The sequence below is a fragment of the Antedon mediterranea genome, chromosome 2 (genome assembly GCF_964355755.1).
Source record: "Antedon mediterranea chromosome 2, ecAntMedi1.1, whole genome shotgun sequence".
NCBI lineage: Eukaryota > Metazoa > Echinodermata > Crinoidea > Comatulida > Antedonidae > Antedon > Antedon mediterranea.
Genome location: NC_092671.1, coordinates 14,695,468 through 14,717,631, shown reverse-complemented (window position 1 = coordinate 14,717,631; position 22,164 = coordinate 14,695,468). Strand labels below are relative to the sequence as shown.

The window sequence follows — 22,164 nt, the reverse complement described above, 5'->3', positions numbered from 1 at the left end:
GAAAATTATGAAATATCAATCCAATTAATGTTAATGATGATATGATGCCGCGTGATCGACTGTGACTCAACAGCATACAACGTGATAAGTCATCACCCTCTTTTAGAATGGTACAGTCTATGAAAACAACAACAACACACGGATTTCTGGATTGGAAAAACAGCCGTGTCGATTTTTGACAAAATGTCGAAGAAAAATTCAAGTAAAAAAGTACCTTCTAATTCAAGTCCACGATCTCATCCTAAATTAGATTTAAATAAGGTAAGTGTGGTAATTCATTTGTTATATTAAATATGATTTTGATAAGTATTATTGCAATTTTGATTGTCGAGTAAACTATGACTAGCCTAGCCCTACTAGGCCTAGCCCTAGGCCTAGCAGGGTAGGGGAGATCCGGCCTAGGTAGGACTATTAGTAAGGTCTGGCTAGCTAACTAGCCTAGTTAGGCTAGCTAGCTAGGCCTTCTAGACTAGGCTAGTAGGCCAAATAATGTTTTTAAAATGGCTAGCAGGTAGGCTAGATCTCGCCTCTCGTTGGTGCGGCTAGCCTCACTCAAATGCAGGCTAAGTATATACAGGAACCTACTACTGTACTAGTTAGTAGGAATGTCATGCTGCACCTTATTATGAACAACTTTTATCACAACACAACCGAACCGCAATAATTTGTATATATTTTTAAATTTTATTTATAATTTTAATTTTGTATGTAATTTATGCAACGACAGATTGTTTTTGAACGAGGAAGTGTATTTATCCACACTACACAAGGTGCTGAAAAGGATGATGTTTTATTAGGAGGAAAAGTTCAACTTATATCAAGAGTAAGCATAATTCAACAACTTGATGAAGAAGGATGAATGTTGATATAATGTTTGCGGTATACCACGTATATTAGTTACTGAAAAGAACTGTGGAGCTAAAGTTTGTGGTACATCACGTATCTTGGTTCTGAAAAGAACTGTTGAGTCAACTCAACAATTCTTTTTAGAACTAATATATGTGGTGTATCGCAAACTTTATATCAACATTTGATTTCGCCATGCAAACCTTCAAACAAGAATGAATATGACATTGATGATAATGATGATAATATCTAAATTAAATGACCTGATTCTGGAGAATGACTAGAAGTATTAGAATGGAATGAGGGCCATAAAAAGGGTGAAAAGACAAAAGACGGCAATTGTGCAATGTGTAATTGAAATATATATTATATATGCTGCCATGGATGGTGAATGCAAATAATGTATGAACATACAGTATGTAACGGTGAAATATATGCAAGGATGTATTTAAAGTTTAACTCTATATAGAAACTATTATAAAATATGGTTGATTTCTAATTGCAATAGATTGAAGGTGCATTTGTTGATTGGCATCCTTTATCAGAATGTGACTTTGAAGAGGATCACCCTGAAACTGATTGGACTGTAGTTAATACAGTTGGCTACAAAAAGAACGAAACAGGTAGAGTAGGTGTTTACTCTTTGAGGTAAATATGTCAATGCTTTTTAGTTCACTGTGGCATTTCTGCATATCCAGTATATTTCAATAGCCGATATGTTAACTGGTTGGAGGAAACAAAAATGGTAATGATCGCGATACTTGAAAATGGATGCAGGGAAATTAAGCACTCTCTTCTTGATATGACACTAACTTAGTGGTTTGTAAACTTTGTTTTGAAATACGTTTGTTTTGAAATGAGCAATGTGATCATGAATGACTAGCCCCACTGATTCAGCTATATTTTTATATGTTTAGCCACTTGAAGTTAAAACTCTTTATAATTCTTTAAGGAAAAATAAGGCAGTCACTATCAAAATCAACATGAAGCTTTTTATTCTACAGAAAATGTCTCGGTCCACCAGGCCCGTAAGAAGAATGTTCATGCAATGACTTTTGATCTGCATGATGTGAAGAGTATACGACGATCTAAACCTGAACTTGGCTGGGCTTATTTACTGTTTACACTAAAGGATAATGTTGCAATGCCTGCTTTACATTTTCATGACGGTGGTAGCTCAGAGATGTTGAAAAAGATAGAGAAATATGTGACATTAACAAGGTACATACATTGTTTTTTAGTGATTGTTTTATTTTTATACCAAATTCTTTATTGAAATTTACGCGGTTATTGCAGCTACGTAACCCTTCAAATTCAATTCAAAATAACAATAATTGAATAAATAAGAAATATACAAATAACAATGAGTCTGGGGGAAAAGGGAAGAAGGCAGGATCCCTGAAAGATACAGGATCTTGAGTCGGATAATCAGCCTATTAAACCTACCTACCTTGGTAACCAACCTAACTGAACCTACTGTAACTCTCTAAATAATCTCTTCTTAATTTGTTAGCAGCCATAAACAATACTGTACTCTAGTATAAGCCAACTCCAAAATATACAAATGATTAATGTTGATATACTACATACTGTCTAATTGGTACCATTTGTTGCTTTTATAGATGTCCAACTGACATACGATTATTTACTGTGTTGCCTCACAATTCAGCAGCTTTAACCAGGTCCATTGATGAACTACAAATGTTGAGTGAACATTCAGCAAATTATGTACAGGTAGGCTTGTGAGATTGGTGTTTAGTGTCTAATTGTTGGTGCTATGTGTTAATTTGAATGCCTGAGTGATGAATTACAGCACATACTACGTTAGAATAACACTTATGGCCAATTCACCAGAAAAATATAAATTTTAAAGTATTCCTAATGGTACATAATCTTATTTATTTACAGAACTTTTTTAAAGATTCTTCCACGATAATGGGTGGTTTCTCCAAAGTGACAAATTTTGTCCGAGACACCCTTAGCAGCCAGCCTGCTCAGAAAACACGACCATTTGATGATTATGCTGAGCTTATGCCAGATATGATAGGACTGACTATTGAACCATCCTTAGCAAACCACACAACATATGAAATGATAGCAGAGGTAACTAATTGTCCTGTATTAAAAATGTGATCAATTTGGTTTTATAAATCTTTTCGACTGGATAATGTTTCTTCATGCATTTCAGTGAACTAATAACCAAATAAACTAAATAAACTAATGTCTTTGTTTATAGAGAAAGCTTGGTCCAAGACCTGATGTGAAGAGAGAGGGCATAGTGACCCCAAATGAGTGGGCTGGTCATGTGGATTCAAACGGTAGGATAACAGATGTCGATGCCCTGAAAGAAAGAATATTTAGAGGTGTAAGTAACTAAAAACTACTACTTACGTGTCCTTGTATTTTTTTCCTATATTTCAAGCTAAAAAAACATTTTCACCCATTTCCCAAATCATCATTATTTTGGTACATTCAAAAAGTAAATTATAACCATTGCCATATATTATACTACATATTTTTTTTAATGTACTTTTTCTTTCAGGGTTTGTGTGCTTCAGTAAGAAAAGAAGCTTGGAAATTCTTATTGGGATATTTTGATTGGAATTTAACAACCAAAGAAAAGAAAGCTTTAAGAAAAAAGAAAGAGTATGTATTGTATGACACCATAGTAAATATAGTGTACAATGCTTGTTTCTTTCTTTTAGTTGTTTAGATGATGATTATTTTAATCAAAATATGTTTGTGAATTAAAAAGTTATTTTTATTTTATGCCAGTCATTCATTTGAAGTCGTCATTTTGTTTTACAAGAACCAGTTTGAATAGTTAATAAACAACCTACGAGAAACAACCTGAGAGAAAACTTTAAGAAAACACATGATAACCTAACTGTATGTTACATTAATTCAGTATTACTATTATTTTTATTTTTCAGAGATGAGTATTTTTGTATGAAAGCACAGTGGAAGACTATATCAGAAGATCAAGAAAAGCGTTTCGGAATTTTACGAGAAAGGAGGAATGTTATTGGTAAATTAGTTTAAAATAATACTCTAATCTCCACCCTTTTGAAGTTTCCTTGGAAAATTCTAAAACATAAATAATCAAAACAATTTTGGTTTAGTCTATAAAATGATTGTATTTTGTTTGCAGATAAAGACGTTTTACGTACAGATAGACTGCATCCTTACTACAAAGGAGACAACAATCCTCATCTAGAGATGTTATACGACATTCTAATGACTTACTCCCAGTACAACTTTGATCTAGGTATTGACATAAAAGTTCAAAGTATAACTTTGATAAAAAAAAATAAACACAGGTCAAGTTTTTGTTACTAATTACATAAAGCATTTGTAGTGTTTATGAATTTGTCATATCAAGAACCTAGACTGAAATGTGTGCATATTCAATCAAGCATATAGTTTACATGCTTCAAGTCTTATTCACTTGGCCACATGCATTCTACAACAATCAGTAATTGAACATATTCTATAATGAAACCAATACTAAATTAGTTGGCACTGTTTAATGCTTTTCTTTTTGCAGGATATGTTCAAGGTATGAGTGATATGTTGTCACCAATTCTTGAAATAATGGATGATGAGGTTGATGCATTCTGGTGTTTCTCAGGATTTATGGACCAACCAGGAATGGTGGGCAACTTGTTACATTCGAATTTGTATAATACCATCACCACCATGCATTAATTAATGGGTTACCAGCACCATACATTAATTAATGGGTTACCACCACCATGTATTAATTCAATTTTCCATAAAATTTCGATATTAAAAGCACTGTATCCAACTAACATGACATAGCATGGACTATAATACTACTACAATAAGTATAATCTATCATTACACTGCATCATATAGAAGGTTCTGATGGTGCAAAATATTCCTTTTTGAGTCATGGTAATTTTTATCAGAACTACTACTTTTACCCTTTTCACATCTGCAAAAATTGTTACAACTTGTATCAATTTGTAATAAGGTTTGATCTCCCGATTTATTACACATTTTCATATACATGCATACTCAAACTGGGAAATCGCAGGAGAAAGCATAGTTGTGCTATATTACTATGATTGATTAGTTTAATACCAGGGCAATACATGCTGGACATCTCGGAACAAAAAAAACAGGCTTCTCATCAATTTTTTTTTCCACAAATATTTTCTTCACAATATGCAAACCTGGTTACAACTTGTTACAAGTTATTATTTTTAGATTATTAGTATTCAGAAAGTACTGTAATACATTTTGTTTAAATATCTATATCTTTTTGTGTTTAGATGAGTAACTTTGATTTGGATCAAGCTGGTATGAAGAAACAACTGACACAATTAAATACACTGTTGCAATTCCTAGATCCAGAATTGTTTGTTTACTTAGGTATGTCCTTAATATTTTGTATTGCTTAATAATATGTTGTTAATACCTAACATTTATCCATCTCTCATCCAACTATATCTGAAAGAAATATGTCATACATTATCTGCACTAGTAGGCAATAACACTGTTTCTTTGTTTTTGTTTTTTTTAGAGAAGAAGGAATGCAGTAATATGTATTTTTGTTTCCGTTGGTTGCTTATACGTTTTAAACGAGAGTTCACATTTGAAGATATCAGTTTATACTGGGAGGTATTACCTTTCTTTGTTAAAATGATTTGATCTCTTTTTCTAATAAGAATAAATTGAATATTGATTTTATTTCTATTTTGTTTAATTTTGAATTTTCCATCTAGTAGAAAATTATTCTTGATTGATTAGCATATCAACATTTATTTTACTATTAAATTTGTAAATGTTAATGGGGAGAACAATTTGACTTGAAGGTGCGGACAACTTTTTACTCCCCTAAATGGCGCCTGTTTGTCCACAATGACAGGGGCTGAATAGACCAATACACTGGGGTAATCCCCTACTCTTCCGAAAGACTTACTGGGTTCTTTAAAGTGCACACGAGCTAGATGTGTACACTGGACCTCCAATTTGAAGTCCTTATCGGAGAAGACTTGTTCTACCAACAGAACAATTGTCGAGGAGTGCCTTGAACCTGTGCCGATTGTATAGCTATGGTTTGTCACACCCCTGTCTTAACTACTCGGCCACTTGACTTGACTAAATAAAAAAAAAATGTTTCTATCATCCAACAAAAGTGTGGGATAATTCTATTTCTGCTTTGTAAAGTAATAAAACCTTGGAACATGAATTAATTAACCCATAGAGATATATTTAGATTTTCTACACCCCCTTTCTTTCCTCATATCGGTAATCCTTGGTGGAATAACATGTTTTATGTAGTTACAGTATAACCTTGAAAAAAGCTCATTCAGTAAAAGAGTAGCTAGAGTATATAAAACAAAATGTAATCTCCTTTCACTCTCAGAGAGAATTGAAACAACATAAACAACAGCAGTTTTATCAATGATATAGACATTTGGACATATATAAACAGTAACCAATAAAATAAAATGATAGTGAAAAACGTTTCCCAACCAATGTAATGTAATTGACAGTATGTATTTTTATGTTTTGATTTAGCTAATGTGGACTGGTTTACCTTGCAAGAACTTTCACCTACTTATGTGCTTATCCATCTTAGACACTGAAAAAGACTTAATGATTCAAGACGACTATGGATTTAATGAAATCCTTAAGGTACTATCACTACACATTTAAAATGTGCCTAATGGACCAAGACCATCTGCATAATTGCTTTAATGTTTTTTAAAAGCTCTGCACTTCTTTCTGGTGGTTTGTTTTACCGTTTTTGCTTATTTTATTTGAAAGCCAGCCACAGATACCACAGCATTTTCATTTTTACAGTAATTGCCATTGGATATATTTTATGTATATTATATAGAGTATTTATTGATATGGTTTTTTAGTTCAAATTAATACTGTTAGATCAGAGGTATCAAATTCTAATTTCATACCTCCATGGTTAGATATTGCTATATTTTACCTCCGCCAAGGAGGTATATGTAATCGGTAGCGTGTGTTTGTTTGTTTGTTTGTTGGTTAGCAGCATTACTCAAAAAGTAATTACAAGATCTTTACCAAAATGAATATACAGATAGATATGTGGTCAAGGACCATTCCATTAAATTTTGGGACCATTGTCCCAATTCTGGACCACTTTTTAGTATACTTTTCAGACCTGCTAGTGTTAAAAGATAGGACAGAATTTTTCAAAAGCCGGCGAGCAGTCTTAAAGTAACAAGTATACTGAAATTGCATTTTCTCGAGAATTACTTGTCCAAAAAACTTCATTTTTGTACAAGAGGCAAGAGTTATAATTTGTGATTTGTAATTTTAAAACATAATTTGATTTAATGTGCACATATTTTGATGCGAGTAGTTTAAAAAACCTATTTTCTTTTCAAATTCACTCGTTTGATTTTCGTGTTGCTGTTCTATTGTTAGTCAACTGAAGCTATTGTTAATTGAAAGGCTTGTTACATAACCATTACACCAAACTCGCATACACATGCTTGTAGTGAAATTAGCCTAAATCACAAACAGCATTAAGACACACACAAATATATATATTTTTTTTTTTTAACCGGAGAAATAGAATTTTACAGTAGGCGGAGGTATGCACTCTCGGAGTGGCTTTCTATTTATTACTGTATTGATAATACACAACCAGGGTATCTGTTATTATTAATAGAAGGAAAACACAGGGCATCTAATATTGATCTTGCACAAACATTAAATGCTGTTTTATGAGGTCGTATAAAATGAAAAACAATATTCATTAGTGGTAACTTAAGTACTATCTCCTCAGCTTGTTACCTAGCATTTATTTTTTGCTTGTTTACTTTAGTTAATGAAATATTAAGTTGCTGTTTAAACAGAATGCTCTTGGCACATTTTCTGCATAATTCGATTCCGCTATGATATAAATTAGACTACTGTATCTTGAAATGATATCCTGGTAGCTAATAATAACTCCTTATTCTAGGTAAACATCTTTTTACTTCAAAGTCTTCATTAGAATTCTTTCAAGCTCTGTCTACATTATCAAACTAATTTGACAAAAAAGTGTGCCCAAATATGGTAGTGATATTATTATATATATCATTTTTTTCCAGTAATTTGCCTTTGGATTTAATAATATTTACAATATACGACAATACAAAAAAGTGTCTTTGTGTTGCTGTAACCCCAGAAAAAAACTGGTTTTGCTTTGAAATTAATGTAATTGGTGTAAAAGCAAGCTTAATTAACATTACTTAAAGATTTATTGTCCCCCAAAATCATGAAAAATAAAGATTTTAAAAATCGGACTTTTAATAGGCCATTTTGCAGTTTTAATGAAGTTGTTCACTTCCATAAGAAAAAAAACGGGGGAAAAAATTATTTCACCTATAAAAAGACAAATAAACAGTTACCCAAAAATTCATTGTCTTCCAGACAATTTGACAATTTTTTGCTTTAAATTACATTTTTCTCAGGTAAATAAATTTTTTTCAGACCCAATTTTTTGTGAGAGTGAATAACTATTATGTGACATTAAAATAACATATTCAACAAAAAAATTTAAAAAAAATATTTTTTTAGGGGGACAATATATCTTTAACATTTACCATTCAAATAGAATGAGTACTTCATATGAGCACAAAGGTCAATTTTACCATCCAATTGTTTTATGTTTTTCTATAGCACATCAATGGACTATCAACAAAGATTGATCTGGATGACACTCTCAAGAAGGCTGAGGGCATTTACCTGCAATTGAGTGCCTGTGAGAGTCTTCCACATGCCATCAAAGAGATAATAGAAGTCATCCCAGATACTAATCTACGGGATTCTAACAGTAGTAGTATCGAGATTCTAGATGAAGTATTGTCAGATGATATTGCTGCTGAAACAGCGCCTCCAACGACAACGACATAATCTTACTGGGTGAGTTTCTGTGTATGTCATTTAAGCAGTTTTCAATTGATCAAAATTAATATTAGGAAATGAAAACGAAGACATCAATAAATGTCTATCTAGTCTAGTTTACAAAGATTAGACCGCATTCATTTAAAGGATGTGTACATAGTGGGAGACAACCTACAGTTCAATGAACTAAACTAATATCTATTGTTTCTCTTAACTCATGATATGTTAACATTAATCACGCAAATTGAATGTAAATGTAAATAGCACTTCACTAATGACTTCATGTCTCAGGCATTTACACTGTAAAGGTTTACCCAAGTTTGATCTTAGGAGACATTTTGATTCAGACAAGACATTTTTATTTTTTCCTATATATATATAACAATTAAAATCATAGTAAAAACATTAGATTACTTAAAATTATCTAACCATCTTTATGTATCGTACGTTTAAACTTAGAAAAACTACAATAGAAAATTTCTAATTCACAATTTTCAACAATTTAAATGTATTTAAATCTTCCCCTCCCTCTCATCTTTAATAAAATGGTTCTTTTGAAAGCTATAACTATTTATTTTGATGAATGAACAATGTTTGAAAACCTACCTAGTGTCATATGTGAATAAAGGTGCTAGATTAATTTTAACCTAAAGCCCTATATTTTACACCCTTCATTTTTTACTATTAATGATAACTTATTAGGTACACATTACTTTCACATTCTCTTAATTGTTGTATAATCTGTAATTTAGCTACTCTGTAAATAATTTTAAAAATCTACTTATTTTGAGACATCCAATCGTGTAAATATGTTAAATGGATGCTTTTAACAGACTCACTGTACATTTTTTTTGGTAAATCTTGAATGATTCATTGTATAACATCTGTATTATTTAAAAAAACCTTTCACAGAAAGATTTATTAGTTATCCGCATTCAGCGGATAACTCCTTGTAATTGTATGAAATCATCTTTTTTTTTTTTTTTTTTTTATTATTCTTTCTTTGTGTCAATTTTGTGTGTCGCGTATCTCTAAAACGTGCTAACATAACATTTTATAACTTTGTCTACATGTGGGCATTTACGTGAAATAGTGCACCTCCTATTGTGAATGACGTTAGATTTGCGCAACATGATTTACGCGCGATTTAACGATTTTCTCATATTTAACATAGGTCAAAAACCAAATAACATTTTAAATTGAAACTTTGAAAAAGAAGATGATGAGTTGTAGATATCGTATCATGCATCAATATGGCTAACCGGACATTGTGACGTCATCGTATGGCCATGCGAATATAAAATATAGGATTTTTGTATCTTTCGTTATAGTGCATCACATTTAATAGAGCGCATCTCCACTTATCCGTTTTCCATTTTAACCCAGATTTTGATATTTTCTAGGTCAATCAACTATCTTTCGCATGAGTTAAAAATATTTCAATTTTTATGACGTCACCATGTCTAAAAATGTAAATAAAATGGGTCAATTATTTTCATTTTTACAGTAAATTTCAATCTGTTATAGCTCGTCAGAATAAAAAGTGATAATCATGATTAAAACGTTTTCTGGAAGCTATTGGATTATAGATACGAATTCATGTAAACATTTTGCCAATCGGATGTTGTGACGTCATCATATGGCCAGATGAATAAAAAAAGTCGTATTTCATATTTTGCATCATAGTTCATCACGTTTAAAAGAGCGCGCATCAATATTTTACGTATCCAAATTTCTTCTACACGTTAATATGTTGTTGCTGAGACAATATCCTTCCGAAATTACTATTTTAGTGTTTCATTTTGATGCCGTCGCCATGGTAAAAATAGGAATAAATGGCGGCTCCCGTAATTTCACCTATTCTACACTGTATGTAATATGTATACAGATTATACCGTTTGCACTGTATATACTATATGACACAAAATTGACAGAATTCAGCACTAACAAATTGAACATATCATATTGTTCAGTTCAGTTCATAATGCTATAATCTTTTTCTGTGTGCTATAATTCCAACGTATGACGTGCACGTGGCGTTTGTCGTGCGGATAACTAACTCGTCAAAGTGACGAGTTCAAATCTAGTCTATTATTGATACGATGCTATACCAGATGGTAAAGTTGCAAACTTTCAATAAGAGTCAATTTACGGTAACTGCTACATTATGATGTTATTGCACTTCCTGATGTTTATAGCATTTATCATTGAACTTCTTACATTACATGGTTTTAAAAGCATTAACAATGTGTAGGAGAGTGTCTTGATAACATTATAAACTTAATGCTTCCTGCTATGAATACTTTATTATGTTTTACTCTTACATTATTTAAAGAATCACTTAAAGCATTAAAGATGCATTGTACCCCCAAACCATGAACAATTAAGATTAATTAATTCAGACTTTGAATAGGTTATTTTGTAGTTTTCATAAAGTTAATCCCTTCCATGAAAAAAAAATTACCATGTTTTCTCATATAAAATGACAAAATAAATGGTCAAATTTAACCAAAATCCCATTGGCTTTTTTGCTTTAAATTACAGTTTTTTTTAGATAAATAATTGTTTTCAAATCCAATTTTCTGTTCATAAAAGTGGATAATTATTATGTGACATTAAGAAGGCATATTCAACAAGAAGAATTAACAAAAAATATAGGGGGACAATATATCTTTGATATGAATGGGTAAAATATAACTCTTTTTTTATGCATTGTGTTTCAGCACCATTAAGGAAACTGGATTAGTTCCTGCTTTTTAAATGAACCAGTAAAAACTGTTCTGTTATTGAAGTGAGCAAAAACATGTTGTGTTTTATGAATCCGCCTTCCTTAAGAAGAGCTGAACTTATAGGAACAACATTGTTTGATGTCAAAATGAAACATAAAGGTATCTTCAATTGCGGAAGGTAATTTATCTCATACAGACATGAAGCTGAAACAACCAGCTAACCCATTAAAAAATTTAGCATTGTTTGCCATCATCTCTGAAAAATACCGCTTGCCAGCATTTTACAGTCGGTAAATAATTTTGCCTAGGGATGCAGAATGAAATATGATGAGTATGATGATTCTGTTTCAACAGCATAAAGAAGCTATTGTTTGAGGTAGTGAAGTTAAATTGCCTGTATCAGTCATTTTATGCAAAGTCTACTTTAATGTAAATAGTACAATAAATCTTAAGCACCCACACATATATGTGAATAAACAACAGTGTGTTTTTTTTCATTATTATTCTTCAAAGAGGGAAATTCAGATCAATTAATTGCTTTTTTAACAACAAAATAAGAAAAGTGACTCACACACCCCCAATAAATAATTTAACGAATCCACATTTTTTCTGCAGATACAGTAATTTGTTGGTGCATTTTAAAGAAATATTACAGTATAGCTTTTTTTTAAATCACCCCTACTGCGATACAAATGTTCTTAGGCATAAATGTTTGAAATTGAATAGCCTATTTGTACACTTTATTGATTTATGGTTTAAAACAGTGTAATGCTGCGATTTAAATAAATAATACATTTGTATTATACACAAAAAGGTAGTATTTATTATTATTTATTATCATATTAAGTGATGAACACTTAAATTGTTGAATAATAAGATCAAGTATTTCACAAAAGATTGATTCCAATCATTAACCGATTACATATTTCAGTTTTATGAATGTTATTATCACATGTGATGTTCTTATAATCGTGTAAGATTTAACACATAATTAAACAGTTCTAGAACACAGAAGATATAACATATTATAATTGGTCTGGATTTTACTTATTTTAAGCATATTTAACTTAAACATTGATTAGAAAATTAGAATTAATTCAAAGATTATTAAAATGATTTAGTTATTTAATATTTTATTTACCCACCTATAGAATTTTTCCTGGCTCAGATTTTTTTAGTTTTTTTAAAATTTCAAATTTTGATATTTTACGCGCTATTGAAATGGGTCATTTGTGATCTTTGATTACAAAGAATGCCAAAAACGGTCAAAAGCTAATTCCACTTGAGACCTTAAAACAATATAAAGCTCTGTCTTATCTACACTATCAAACTTTGTGACAAAAAAAATGTGATGTGCCCATATATGGACATGATGATGTCATATCACTACCATATTTGGTCATATCACTACCATATTTGGGCACATCACACTTTTTTTTGTCAAACTAGTTTGATATTGTAGATAGAGCTTGAAGGATAGCATTGCAAAATCTAGTATGATAACCAGAGAAGTGTGACATTAAAATTAATAATTTCACTCTTTCCTGGTGTATCAGCTGAATCAAAACAAATTATAATTTATCGTACTGCAATATACATTGTGATTCATGCATCTGCTTCAATCTTCTTTTGTAGATATTAAAATTATTGAAATAAATTTATATAATTTCATGTATTAATAATATAATAATGTAAATAATTATAATTTTTTATTTTCATTGTTTGTTTAATTACTTATTTGTTATTACGTATGATATGCAATAAACACATGTTTAACCTCCATACGCCATTGGTTGATTATTTAGGGTAAAATTGTATTAAACAGTTTGAAAATGTATCCGATAAAAATAAGATATTACTCGAACTTCCCTGAATATTATACCCGATAATTTGTTTTTTTTTGTATTTTGCTTTGATTTGACTTTATTTAGCTATCAGTTACACATACATAAACAAACGATACAGATTAAAAGACAAAAATACTTATAGCAAAAGTATGATAGCAAGAATTAGCCCAAAAAGTTTCAAAGTTTACTCATTGGGATTCTGAAATCAATAAATTGCACACAAAAACTCATACAAATTCAAACGGACTTTAAACATTAACATTCAAAGCGCTAATTTAAAAACGAGTTTAAAATTTAGGAAATATGCTATAAAAAAAACTATAATACAGAATATTACAAATTGTATTATTTATTTATTTATTTGCTTCAATATATATATATATATTAAATGTGATGTGCCCATGGACATGATGATGTCATATCACTACAATATTTGGTCATATCACTACCATTTTTGGTCATATCACTACCATTTTTGGTCATAGTACTACATACCATATTTGGTCATATCACTACAATTTTTGGTCATATCACTACCATATTTGGTCATATCACTGCCATTTTTGGTAGTGAAATATTATGCAACAAAACGAACTATAATAAAGAATATTACTAATTGTATTATTTATTTTTTGCTTCAAACATTGGTGAATTTGTGAGATTGAGAACTGCTCGTATTGCCAAGATTTTTCCGTTGTTTTTTAACTTCGTTTCCTTTTATAATATCTGATTACAAATAATGAGTTTATCGATTTTTCAACGATTTTGTTTCATCATAACATAATCTAGTAAAATGCAATTATAACAAACGTTTTACAACATTATCGTTATTCATAATTAATACTGTACAAGTCAAAACTGGTCATATTGAGCCGAATTAATTAGACCAAAATGGAAACAGTATTCAAAATTGGAAATAAATCCTAATACATTTGTAATCACATTATTGATATACTTTTTTTTCATATCTTTTCAGTGAAACGTTTATCACATTATACAATTTAGAAATATTAAGTTAGCCTACTAAATAATGATTTTAGCGATATTTTTTAGCATATAATATATAAAATGTTTATCATAGGATAAACTAATTACATGAAATAAGTTAAAGAGTTATGGTCCATGTTTGTTTGTACAATTTAACAACGTATATCATCGTCATCATTATTCTTTTCACAATTATAAGAATCATCTGTCTTTTCTTTCTCGTCATTATCATCGTCATGATTATCAGTTTCACAAAGCATCATCTGTCTTCTTTCTCGTCACTATCATCGTCATCCTTTTCAAAATTATAAGCATCATATGCCTTTTCTTACTCGTCACTATCATCGTCATCATTTTAACAATTATAAGCATCATCTGTGTTTTCTTACTCGTCACTATCAGCGTCATCGTCATTATCATCTTTTCACAATAAGCATCATCTGTCTTTTCTTACTCGTCACTATCAGCGTCATCGTCATTATCATCTTTTCACAATAAGCATCATCTGTCTTTTCTTACTCGTCACTATCAGCTTCATTATCATCTTTTCACAATAAGCATCATCTGTATTTTCTTACTCGTCACTATCAGCGTCATCGTCGTTATCATCTTTTCACAATAAGCATCATCTGTCTTTTCTTACTCGTCACTATCAGCGTCATCGTCATTATCATCTTTTCACAATAAGCATCATCTGTCTTTTCTTTTTCTTTCAAAATCATCTCCATCATGTTAATTTTTGTCAAGGTCAAACAACGTCATGATATAAGTCGCCTTAACGATAAATGTTGTAGCAATTTCTCTTTTGTCATACTCTATTGAGAGTATATCTACCGTTGTGCAATTCACATTCATTATAGGCAGGATATGTTTTTAAACCTAAATTTATTAATGTATTTCTTTTGTAAATCATTTGTAAAAATAACTCACTGGCCTTCAAACACAGGAGCAATGTACTACAGTACAGAAGCGATTAATTTGATGTAGTCTAGTTTAAGTTCAAATAAAAATTTTGAAAAGATATGTTTATGTTTTCCCGAGGTATTCTTACGGTCTCAAACTGTCTGTACTTTCCTGATTCGCACTGAAAACTCCCTATTAATCTAGGAGTGTCCAAACAAGAGGTTCTAGTATAACAGTTAATTTCTAAAAAGAGACTTGGCTTGATAAATTTCAAAGCGGACTTAAAACTTTGCCAATTAATAACACCTATACCACTCTACACAAAATGACAGTGGGTAACATAATAAAAACCATACATTTTAATTGTGATTTCCTACACTAATAAAAAGAACCGGTTTAATTTCTAACTCTTATGTATGCGAGGAAAATGCTTATATTCCTCTAAGAATAAACAAATCGATATTTTGGAAAGACACAGACAGATAATAAAACAATTGACTACATTAATATCGATTTTAATATTTGGCAATCGTACGTAAAATCCATTAAAATAACAAAGTTGATTTTTTAATTTTACCTGTACGTCAATTAAATTGAAAACAAATTGAGCTTTAGCGTAGGTAGGCCATTCGTGGAATGTTGTTCTTGTGTTTTGTAAACCATTCTGACTAAAAGTCACGTACAATTGATATAAACAGGTCTAGGAAATAACATATGTTTATCGATCGAGTATTGAGTCTATTGTAGTATTTCGTACACAAATTATTCAATAAATGATAAGTTTGCGAATAATCTAATTAAACTTACAGATGCATTTACAGATTCATTTATTGTCCAATATAAATGGAAATTACAGTGCTCATAAATTATCTTGGCTTGCCTAAAATAAATATAAGGGGAAAAAAAGAACTATCTAAATAAATCTTTGTTATAGGCCTAATGTCATCCTACCACTTCTAACGATAACGGAGCCGATAATGTCGTTATGAGATGATGATTGGTGTCTTTCAATATAGCATGGAACACATCGGTAAGACGTTCGCTGTAGAAAGAGTCAAGCGTTTGCACAGACGAACCAATTACGTTCCCCACTCTACACAGCACATTTTCAATTCGGTCTTTATCCCCTTTACTGATGATATTTCCTGCCCAGCCCCAACTTGATGTGGGACACTTAATTCCTTATTATTTTCAATGGGAATGTGTCCCCTATACGATGTTTTTTTTTCTTATTATGCACCTCCTTATGATAAATTAGAAAATAATGACTATAACGATAATTAACATTTCGGACATCATCTTATTCTTTTAATAATTGGATATGATTAGACACTTGTGATCTGCATTAGTATACTATTTCGATGTTTGATCACCTTTAGTCGCTTTGTAGGTCTACGTGTCTAGCTTTTGGTAAAGCATGATTAGTTTTGTTTACCGTTCTAATAAACCAGGCACTAAATCAACCATTTGTAGTATGCACGTATGATAAATACATAGAGATAAACACTTTATATCAATAAACAAGTTATATCGATATTTATTAATATTTTTGAAGGCAATAGTTCATCTTTTAAAAGAATATATGAATTATAGGCTACATTTTCTACTATGTTAGTGAAGGCCTATACGTATTTGCTATTGTCCCCCTTGAATAAATAAATTTATATCTCTGATCATTATATCAAAGAAAAGAAATAAAAATATATATATTTTGTTTACATAAAACCAAACAAGTAGGCCTACCATTACCGTATAGGCTATTATTATTAGTGTTTTAATTATGCGTTTGTTCTAATAATCGTTCGTATCGTAGCCAATATCATGCTCAACAATTTGATTACGTTTAGACCTACATTTTTGTATTACAGACTCATTTTAGTTTTTAAACAGTATTCATTAATTGATATCCGTTCTGATAAACTGTGCTGCATAATTGGCATTGTAATAATATAACGATAGTATTATTATAACTGACCTTATTTTTAAATACTGAAGTTCAATGCCTACAGATAATCTTTATCGATTCTATATCAAACAATCATTTTCATTCACGACACAAAAACAATCTATACAAATATCAGTAACACGAGAACTTTCCAAATAATAATAATCATTTATATTTCTGTGTACCAAGAGAGATGCAATAACGCCAACGTTATTCCCTCCCTTTTTACCTTTCCTTTGTTAAGTCAATAGTTATTTTATTATCATTATATCATTCCGCAGTTTCATCATGGACCATAAAGAAGATCATCGTGTCATCACATAGGCCAAAAGAGTACAATCTTCTGATCACTTCTCTCATCTGCATTTGAGAATGGAGAAATATGATTTTCTCCATGAATTTGAACACACCATCCATGCAAAGATCTTTCAACGCAACCGACCACTATTTTTTCGAATTTATTTATTATTTATTACTGGTTGACCTCAAAGACTGGTCTCCCTGAGCCGCCCAGTTACGATCAGTGGCTGTGAGTGACAGTGGCTTTGTACATGTGTTACACTGGAGTAACCCCATACTCGTCTCGAAAGTTTCATGAGCTACTGTGTAGATGTGTACACTATACGGTTTTATATTCGTTATCCGAGAAGCCCATTTGTATGTACTGTTTTTATTGACTTTTAATATTGTCTCTGAATATTGGATCAGAAATTAATCAAACATCCTGGAAAAAAATTAATAATGCATTATGCTACGGTTTTTGTCTGTGGTGAAGCCCTGTAGTAATTAATATTATACAAGTGTATCGTCTAACGGTTTATTTGCAGTCAGTTATGAATTTCTGAGAAGAACAGATATTGATGTTAGTTAATGCAAGCCAACAATACGCTATTCCAGTTATTGTCAATATAAAATGCTGCCAGGGATGGTAAAAGGGATGTAAGACATATTGTTTTTGCAGCAAAAGTACAATGTGACATTGTACTTTTGCTGCAAAAACAATACTGTCGTTATTAATTATAGTTTCATGGTAGGTTATGACTATATTGAGTAACGAATATCAATCATGATAACATAATTTATGTTATACAGAATACATTTCAGCGCTTATTTGTTTATGAATGTCAACAGGTGGGCCTATACTGCAGCTATAAACCTGGGGAACCCCCTCTACAAAAACAGAGTAAATACCAGCCAGGTTGGAATTAATTGTTCCTAAGTCTGGAAGGAAACGTTATATATATACAGTAACTTCCAAGTTAAAATGACTTTTCCACTTAATCAATAAAATGCATTATTTATCTTGTTTATACAGTAATATGATATTATTATTTGCTGGTATATATTTCTATGAAAATGTTATAATATTTGTATGAAACACAATGAAAGACGATTGAAATATCCAGATGTCGAATGAGGGTAATTCCCTTATCAATTAGTATAGGCATAATTATAAAAACAATTATGGATTACAGTACTGTTTATGTATATTTGGACATATCGTATGCTTGTTTTACCGTTACTATTGACAATATGTTCGAGCCTAATATTCTTATACCTGTCCTTTTTTTGTTTGTTCTTCACTTTTATATCTTAATCTGCCTCAATATTTTCATTCTTTAACCGTTTTGGTAGTCCGCGCGCGTATTTATACAAAGTGAAAGAAGAGTGACAACCCGTTAGTTTATACATTTTTTTCAATTCATTTTGTTTTTACAGTTGAATGTATGTGTAGGGCCTATGTGTATAATATGTATTTGGGTTGGTTTGGTGTAAATTAATTGAGTTTCAATAAATTAGAAACATTCATCATTTCTAAACTGTGTTCCTATCCACTTAGTCACTGATAGAAACGTTGATGTTCCATTTACTGCACAACGATCGAAATTTGGCCTATTTTAAAATGTGAACCGTCGTTTAATGATAACAAAAATCAATTCTAATAACCCATTGTGATTTTTTTTAAATGTGAATATGAAGATGTAAACTAATCTGTTAGAGTAGAATGAATGGTACTCCATCGATTATAGTACTGAACATAAGCAGGCATCTCTTGCTTTATTATCAGTTCTTGTTGATGCAGAGAAAAGAATGACGCGGCATCTATATCTTACCGTCCGTAAAGATTATTAGAACGTTTAGTATACTAATTTTGTGACGGAAAAAGTAGTCACCAGCCCTCATTTTCAGTCAGGCACCCTCTGCACTGGATAAGTCAAGTTGGTAGGGTATTTATTCGATTGCGATTCCTATTCGATTTTGTAGTATTAATCATATAATCCGGTACCTGTACAGAAGGAGGAACCTCACGTGAATAGTTACAAAATCCATACAGCTCATAAATAACCTTATAATAAACAAGGTTAATAATAATTTGATATAATAAAGTTCATTTTTAACAAAGCGTCTTTAGTTAATCCGATAATGTTTATACCTCCATGATCCAATTGGTCTATAATTGGTAACGTAATTCCCTGGGCTGACCTAATCTTACTAACGCAGATGGTTTTCCTGGCTTAGCCTACATTTTAAATGAAATGACTTGGCATCGTCTAAATTTAGATCTTTCCAGGATTTTAGGTTTATAAGAAAAGTTGACTTTTCTTAAAATTTCTGAGGATGACCCATTTGAAAATCGCACAAGTTGGTAAGCGGCCTTCGTCATATTATAGCTAATGTGATGTCAAGTTAAGTCACTAAACGATTAGTGTTATTAGGCCTATTATGAAAAATTTAAATATAATAAGTTGGGAATTTTGAAAAAAACAACCAACTAAATAGTCTATCCGAATATCAACTGATTATTGACAGTAGGCCCACAATTATTTGGTTTACTGTTAAACGGTTAATTCCTTTTAAAGCCGCCCTTCTCCACACATATCACTTATTAACGCGTAACTTCTGACTAAAATTGGCGTGTCGTGCGATAAGTACGGTATATCGCCTAAATGTCATAGATGCATTAAATCCAAACGTTTGGTTGACAAATTTGTTGATGTTGATGCTCTCCGTTTTGTTATTTTGAAATGCATATTGGTGTTTCTAGATAATTAATATAAATGCATGACGTCAGAGTTCTCATTTGGATTGTAATAACAATAAGAGAGTTTTATACAATTAATATATATCGCATATTAATTAAATGTGACGTCATTATTTTGCCTTTTCACCTTTGACAGATTTTTCTTAACCATTGTCGGATAAGTTATAGACTTCTCGCTAAGAACAGAATGAATACTTTTAAAGGCGTCGGAATAAAACACAAATTAAACGAATCTGCAGACACTATTGATTTGTTGAAACAGCTACTTGTTAAACAAAGCGTGTTTGATATTATTAATTATAATACAATATAAATCACGATGTATTGTTTACTTATAGATCTTAACAAAAGTGCGTCAAATATTTAGTTTCGCTGTAAATGAAACAAACATTATTTTCCTGAAAGTTCGTATAAAAACTTCTAGGAATCTATATCACATCACACACGGTGTGTAGAATTAATATAAACACCACGATTTTCGAAGAACCATTTTGAAATGAAATATTTGCGTCTTTAATTAACGGATATATATATATAGAATGAAACCCATGAGCATTTAAAAAGAGACATATCTATATTAGATCCTGATCATTCCAAATACTCCAAATGTCCTTAGAGTCCCATCCATTTTTGCCACCAGTTCACCAAATTATCACTTATTTTATTTTTAAATGAGCATTGACGATATTACAATGTATGATATCCAGTTGGTATTAGCCTTTAGGCCTATGCATGACGTCATGTAAGCTTGTCTTAGTCCAAATATAGAATGAAACTAAAATAATAGTAATTGTTTATATTAATCAAAATTTTAATTTTTGCAATAATAATATTATTTGTATCGCTGTATAAAACGACTATGTAATGTAAATAATATAGATTTTTAGAGGCCATTATTATTAACACAGCCGAAAAGTCTTGAGTCTGATGAGAGTATCGTTTGTGTGTGTGCAAGGCAGTGCATAATAATAAATGTATATAATCTATATAATCTATAGTATTGGTAGTGGTCTTCGTACACACTTGCGGCATCCTAGTCACATAATATTTTACTATGGTTGGATTTTTCCTGTAAAAATGACCGCGTTACCAATACTGAATATTTAATCGAGACGTAGTTGAAAAAGTAGATATACTTATTGATAGGGTCGTGGGGACCATTGAATAATTCATGAAAAAACAAAAATGTAACTTTAAAAAATATTGTATACCCCTTTCAACCATTTATTGTGGTTCAAATATGATTGACGAGGGCTTTTTGACTTACTTCATTTACGTGTTTGTATCCAAAATTCGTCCAATGTCTTTTATCTTTATATAACTGGTTAAAACGAGGCAATCGAATTTTCAACTGACAACAATTATTTTTACAAACATATCATGTAAACTACTTGTATTAGCGTGGGATAAGATTGATCGATGTTTCCATATTATTGGAATTATATCTCCCTATGGCAATTCTCTGATCGATAACGATGACGTCACGTCAAAGACAAGAACATTAACAAACGTACACACGTAAACATACTCTATGATTTTCATGACGTAACGTTTATCTGAATAATCAATCAATATCATCATTATTATCATCATCATTACAATTAATCGTCAACATCTTCATAAACCTCGTCACCATTTCTCATCATTGTCATTCACTCTTGGATGTTAAACAGAATCATCACACCGTTATTGTGATGATAATCATCTTTTTTTTTAGATCATCATATTGATTGTTTCATACATCAGTATAGTTAGACCTATTACGGTACATTATGTTTATGTTAATAATAATACCTGCAAAACATTCTTAAAAGGTATTGTTCATCAAATAGAGTAGTTTGTATAGAATATTTTATACAACATTTGTTTTTCTTTCTGTTTTTAAACTTTGATGTAAACCCTATACCTTAGTTCAATATCAAGATTAAATTAATTGGAAACGTGACAGGGATATTAGACATT

General features: G+C 31.0%; 1 protein-coding gene across 1 annotated transcript; it reads left to right on the top strand.

Moving 5' to 3' along the window:
* The first annotated feature begins 152 nt into the window (after nt 1-152).
* On the top strand, nt 153-13,257 carry LOC140040520 (TBC1 domain family member 15-like). Its single transcript, XM_072086521.1, has 16 exons — nt 153-261; nt 728-823; nt 1,355-1,469; nt 1,851-2,067; nt 2,469-2,580; nt 2,755-2,949; nt 3,083-3,211; nt 3,389-3,492; nt 3,780-3,874; nt 3,998-4,114; nt 4,394-4,500; nt 5,145-5,244; nt 5,396-5,493; nt 6,397-6,513; nt 8,524-8,766; nt 11,472-13,257. Exons 1-15 carry the CDS (start codon nt 184-186, stop codon nt 8,755-8,757), a joined length of 1,914 nt encoding a protein of 637 aa, XP_071942622.1. The 5' UTR covers nt 153-183; the 3' UTR covers nt 8,758-8,766; nt 11,472-13,257.
* Nucleotides 13,258-22,164: the final 8,907 nt, after the last annotated feature.